Genomic DNA, 6,468 nt, shown 5'->3' on the forward strand with positions numbered 1-6,468 from the left:
CTGGGAATGAGGGTGGGACACATCTGCTGTGGCTGCAAATCCCTCCCCGTGAGGTCACCAGCCAGTGGCACCTACCATATCTGTGTCCGAGACAGGGCCGAAACTCGTCACATAAATGTCTGTCTTGACTTCAGTTACGCTGTCTGGAACAAAAAAACAAAAGGGGAAAAAAGCATTAAAGAACGGAATTTGCTTGTATAGGGAAGGGTTTGGGTTTTGTTACGTGGTGGTTTCTCCTGCCAGGCGCCTCCCTGGCAAGCCCTCAGCAAGCCGGCATCGTGCTCTCTGCTGTGCCCTGAACAACAGCTGATTTTATCACTCATAATTGGGCAAATTAATCTCTGATGTATCTCTGCTGCTTTCCATGCTTACACCGAGGATGAATATGTCCCGCACAGCCAGACAATGTGTATTTACAAAATGTACGCAGCTACACGATACATAACGTGATACAGATCCACACATTTTCAGCACAGAGGTAAGCCCCAATGCTTTGAAACTCCTTTTAATCTGAAATCCCTTTGTGTCTCCCAGCCTGATAAACAGCCTAGCAATGTTCCACCAGTTTTAGGAAACCCTAGGTTTGTTACAGCTTCAGGCTTATCTGTATGTAAAAAGAATCAATATTCCGATTGCCTTTTACTGCCATCGTGTTTGCTGTACTCCTAAGTGCCTCGCTCCTGGCAAGCAGCTGCTCTTACAAAGCTGCTGCTCACCCGCATCACACGCTCCCCTGCATCCCAGGCTGCGCCACCCTCATGGATGCTGACCAGCAACCTCACTGCCCCAGCAAAACCACAGAGCCCCAGCTCCTGCCCCAAGTGCTAAAACCAAGGGGCAATCTTAACCATATGCCCTCAGGTAAAGATAAACTGAAGTGCTCTGCAGAACACAGCCACCAGCAGGTATTATTCATGCCGAACAGCACATACAGCTCTCATTCTTCACTTCATTACAATTTCAGCATGTTTCCTAATTGAAATCTCTGCTGCTGTCCCATTTTGCAGGGAAATCAAGGCACAGTGATTTTCCAGATTCATGGTCCTACACTCTGCCCACTGGGTTTTACTGAAAAAATGAGGGATGAGGTGCCTTGAGTTTAGCACTACATTACCATAAATCCTCACTGCTTTAGGGATAGATAATGCCATTGTGCTCCTTTTGTATGTCATTAGCTGGCTTAGAGCTGCTTGCCCAATGAAAGGACCAATTTAGAGTCCCAAATAAGAATTCATGTTTTATGTGTAGTACACAATTTTGGCCACCGCAGCAGCTTTGCAATTAGCCTGGATGGTCCATTGCTCAATTCAGTTATGGAAATCCTTCTGTCCTCTGACAGCTACTCTGCAGTACTATGAAGCTTAGTTTTGTGCTTCAAAGTTTTGTATCCAAAAAATAAGATAATGCATTCTGGCAGGGTTTTCTCCTTAATGGCTAAAATATACGTATACATGTCTTTAGTTATTACGGCTGGAAAGCTTCTGACGCAGCCTGTGGCTGATATTATTGTGCTATATAAGTAACCCTTGATCTTGTCTTGATGCAATAAAAAGAAGGTTAAAGAGAAATATGTATGCTGTACACTTGCTGAAACACCCACAAGCCAACAAGACAGCATCCTGAACAAAATGAGTTACTTCTGTAAGACTTAAACACTCAGGGTATTCTCTCTGTCTCCTTCCAAACAAGTCCCCAAATGAGATACACAGGAGAGAAAAACATTTAGTGAAGCAAGGCTCCTTCCGCTAACATGTGGCAAGAGAAAGCTAATTATGTTTTAGAGAAAGCACAAACTCTCCCTCCCTTCCCATCCTCCCTTCTTGGCATTCAGTTTGCCAAAGATAAATAATTTACAGCCATGGTCATCACATCAGGATCCACAAGCTCCAGAGACCGCTTCCCTCCCCCTTCAATCTACCAGCAAATCAAATTGAACATAATGGCATTAATAAATGCCATTTACTTATTAATATTAATAATTTGTTAGCAGTAATAATTACAGCCTGGGTCTGAAGAGGATATTCCATTTCCAGACTGCAGACATACCCTCTGGACCAGGTCACGCAAACCTGCCGAGCTTGGTGGGACGCCTTTGTGCCTGCAAGGCAGCGCCTGGTGCAGGGATGAGCTGGGGGGACTGGCTCGGTCACTGGCTTACTGATGTCCCACAGCACTTAGGAAAATGGGCTCCCTGCACTTTTCATGGCAAAAGCCAGACTGAAGTTTCCCTGTTAATATGTGCTCCTAAGGGCAGGATTTGGCTGAGATCTGGAGGGATTTCTGAAATTAAATCATTGCTACACAAGCAGGGATTTCAGCAGAGCTGGGAAATCCAGAGATAAGTAAAACACTAGCAGAACAGAATGAGTGCCAGACTCAGAGATTTGCTTCCTTTGTGAGCCTACAGCCCAAGAGCATCCACACTGCTTGCAGCCCTGCCCGAGCTCATCAGCTCTGTGGTGGGGAGACCTTCTCCTCCAGAGAAATCAGGAGCTCCTCAGCCAGCCTCCCCACTCCTTACCCTGACATCTACCCACCCTGAGCCTGAACAACAACAAACTGCATCTACTTTTGCAGCAAGAGAAAGATGAGAGAGGAGCATCTCCTGCCTCCACTCAGAGACATGGCAGATAAATCCTTATCTCCTTCTCAATCCACAGACACACTCACACTGCAGCTTGGCTGTCTTGCCCAGCTCTCACCAAGGATTTAATAATTAAGGACTGTACTGTAGAGGGTTAAACGGTTTCCCGAGACCTGTTGCAGACCATTAAATGGCATTTTTCCTTTCCTGGAATCATCTTTCCCTGTGACTCAAAGTTTTTTTACATGCACAAGTGAGTTTAGCCTTCAAGCCTTCTGGGGTGGCAGGTGGATGCTGCCAGTCCTGTTTTATAGTTGGGGAAACAAAAAAGGAGAGACTTGGGTCAGGTAGGAAGCTGGAGTAGAGCAGTAGGAAGCTGGAGTGGAGCAAAGACCAGAGCGCATCTCCGGCTGCCCCGGGGAATGGCACCCTCCAGCCACATTGCTGAACCTCACCATGCCCCAAGCTGTTGCTTCCCAGGGATCAGGAAAGCAAAAAAAGACCCTGAAGCAGTCATGAAACTAGAAGAGCAAGAGATTTTCAGGTCCAACATTTGAACATGAGCGGAATTTAGAGACCAGAGTGGTGTGTCATGTTCCCAAACCATCTGTTTGAGGCCAGTTCCCTTGTCTGGGGGCTTTTCCCATTTACAGGCTCTGCTTATTCCCAAGCTTCAGCACAATCGTGTTTCTAAAATCATCTGGAGCAAATGTGTGACCAGGAACAAGGTGCCTCAAGTCAATCAGAGCTGTCCCTTCTCCCACATGGTATAAAGCCCCATCTCTGCCTGCCAGGCAATTCTGCCTTGCTCCTGCCTGCAGAAATCCCCCACAGCTGGGCAGATCTGCAATGCAACTGTAAAACAAAAGCTCTAACATCCCTTCCCACAGTGTTACCATGGCACTCCTTACACCTGCCTGCTCTTTAAAAGCTACCGCTCTCCTTCTCCAAGAATTCACTATGCCAAATCTAGCTGCTTGTGCAGGTGATAAACATGCCTATTAGCTCTGTGTGGAGGGCAAGATCGTGCCACCCCGAGCCCCGCGCCGCCAAGGTGGGTTGCTTCCCTTGCATATTCAAAAGGCATAAAGCAGCAGCGGCTGCTGCTAAGGTGCTTCAGGGTTTCCATTTCACTCACCCTCCCCTGTACCCCCCCTCCAAGTCCCCATGTCCCATCTTCCTGGCTCTGGCTCCAGGCAGACATCCCACCCTTCCCACAATCTCCCTTTTAAGTGTTCGTGACTCTCTGGGCCTGCGAGGAGATAGCTATTATTTACAAAATGATGGAGTGCTATTTTTACTTGCTTCTTGGAAGCACTAGGAGCAGTAGCAGCACTAGAATACAAATGACGCTGCCTTGCTGCCTCTCCCCTGGCTGGCTGTTGATTGTAGGGCTGCCTCTACAAGTGATTACAGGAGGTGGGGGGCACAGGGGGCTGAGGAGGCTCTCATTAAACATCCTGCTGCACTCATCAAGTGCTGTTTATTTAAGAATCTCAGCTGTAATATAATCGACTCGGCCGGTTGTGTTTCAGCTCTTGAGGTTTGCGGATGTACTGAACACAGTCATGTTTCCCAGGCGGGGGTTCCCAGAGGCTATGCCGCAAGCTAGCAGAAATGATGTGCCTGCATCCAGCGACAGAGGCTCCCAAACGATGTGCGTTATTAAAACAGGGGCGAAGCCACTGCGGCTTCATGCAGGGGATTCCTGGCTGCTGCGCTGACGTCAGGGAGGCTGCACAGCCTTAGCTCAGAGATAAGCTGGATGAGCGAGGGATGGGGACCTCCTTGAGGCTGTGCTCTGTGTGGCAGTGCTCCAGCTCTCCCCCAGGGCTGTGCTGGGACCTAAGGAGTTTGGAGGTGACAAGCTTGTCTGTACTGGTGTTTCTGTGCGTGATGCCAGGGCTGAGACTAGAAAGGAGGACAGTGCTGTTCAGGCTCTGCTGCACCCAGGGTTACAAACCCCAATCTGCTCCAGGCCAGCTCCTGGAGGTAGATGTTTCTACACTGGGCTCCCTATGAACTGCTCTGGACCCCAGCCAACCCAATATCCCATCTCCAACCGTGGTCAAAACCCAAGAAGTGCAGTAACAAGCTGATAAAGCCCCTTAACACCCTCCTAGTCCCCAACCACATTTAGCCTCAGCTCAGCAGTTTCTCAGCTTGATGAGGTCCCCTTACTCAGTGAGCCTCTTTGAAGGACCTGTCCAGTGTACCCTCAAATACACAAAATCCTTTGGGAAAGACTCCCATCAGCCTGCAGTGAGGGCAGCGTCACCACGAAGAGAGAGGGGATGCTGCATAGCTCCTCCCCACGTCACATAACCCAAACTGAGCACACTGGACAGGATCGTGTTTTACAGCTCACCCAGCATCCCCGGGAAGAGAAACACAAGAAGTTGGTTTGTACTACCAACTTCCACCTCACACCTTCTCCCAGAACTTTGCCATGCTAATCAGCACCAGAAGGTAATTTTTGCAGCTGCACACAGAAGGTTTTTGGGTGTTTCATTCTTTCTCAGCTTCTCACTGGGGGGATTTAACTTTAATTTAATTTAATTTTCCTTACAATTTTAGCCTCTGGAACAAAAGAGGCTTCCATGACCTTTGCTACAAGCCCCATGAGCCTGCTGGAGCCAAGCTGCCCCACAACCCCTCAGAGGCAGCACACTGCACCCCCCTGCCAGAAACTCCACCCTTGGGTCCCTCCTCTCACTCTGACAGCTTCAGTCCCACCGCACCAGGGCTGCTGCCTCTGCCAGCTCCTGCCTTGGTTTTTCAGATGGCCTTTTAACCTGTGGTACTGCCTTGTTTTGGGAAGCAGGAGCTGAGTTGTGTCTCCTTTCAGTAAGAAGAGAAGCACTGAAGAAGGAAGGGTAAATCTCCAGATGGCGTGGCACAGGGTACGCTCTCTGTGACTTTGCCCTTGGGATTGTCATGCCAGTACTGGGAGAAGACACGAAGGGACATACAAAGGGGTAGGTGCCTGAGAGGAGAGGGCAATCTTGCCTCTCCCCACAACCTCCGTTGCAAGAGCTGCAGAAATGGAGACATGACATCTTCTACATCACCAACCACACACAAGAAACCCCTGATGTACCCTTCACTGCTGCTCTCCTGCTGCAGGGCCAGCAAGACACTCCCACATATGTTAGAGATGCTTTTCTTGCATTTTTTGCTAAGGAGCTCAGGAAGAGCACCACAGAAGTAAATATTTCAGTGAACATCACTGCAGTGCTGTTAATGCCTCCTAGGCTTGTCCAGCCCAGCCAGGGGATAAAGCTGACTCCAACGACATAGATTGACGGAGCACCTGCCACTCAAAGGCCACAAAGCAGCATGAGTTATTGCTAATCTCAGGACCACAAACATCCCTACGGCACCTGGGATGCTTTCACACCAAGTATCCTGGGAACTATGCATGGGTCCAGAGGGGAAGGCTGGGGAACAGAGATGGCAAAAAAACAAGAAGGTACCAGCATTTCCTCCAACATCTGTGAAAGGGAGAGCAGAGCTGGAGTGCAGAGAGACCTGGGCAGCTCTCAGCATGGCCCCTTCTCTTTCCTCATTTGTTTTTGACTTGAGGATCTTGGACAGCACACAGAGAAGTCACAGTCAGCCTCTTCAAACTCCCAGTCCCAAAGTCAAAATACATATTTTTCAGATGTTGCTTGGCTGTTTTAGTGCCACAGCATCCTTGAATACAAAAATACTTGTTCAGAAGCAAAAGTCAATTTTCATATCACAGACATTCACTCAGGTTTGACAAGTTCAGCCTGGGCATCTTTCCCAAAAGTGGACGGCAGTGTGCACATGTTCTTCTTAGAAAAAGAATAACCCAGAACATATATAGGGTATCTCGGTCCTGTCAGCAGCCTTCCCTA

The 6,468-nt window shown here is 48.7% G+C and overlaps 1 protein-coding gene across 1 annotated transcript in view; it reads right to left on the bottom strand.

Annotated features, from left to right (window-relative positions):
• The window catches only part of GABRA3 (gamma-aminobutyric acid (GABA) A receptor, alpha 3), a 60,003-nt gene that overhangs the window by 30,635 nt on the left and 22,900 nt on the right, over positions 1 to 6,468 (bottom strand). The window contains exon 3 of the mRNA XM_010080929.1: positions 76 to 143. Coding sequence (XP_010079231.1) covers positions 76 to 143 — 68 coding nt within the window. The remainder of the gene's footprint in view (positions 1 to 75; positions 144 to 6,468) is intronic.

Source organism: Pterocles gutturalis, unplaced genomic scaffold, assembly GCF_000699245.1.
Source record: "Pterocles gutturalis isolate BGI_N339 unplaced genomic scaffold, ASM69924v1 scaffold17211, whole genome shotgun sequence".
NCBI classification, from domain to species: domain Eukaryota; kingdom Metazoa; phylum Chordata; class Aves; order Pterocliformes; family Pteroclidae; genus Pterocles; species Pterocles gutturalis.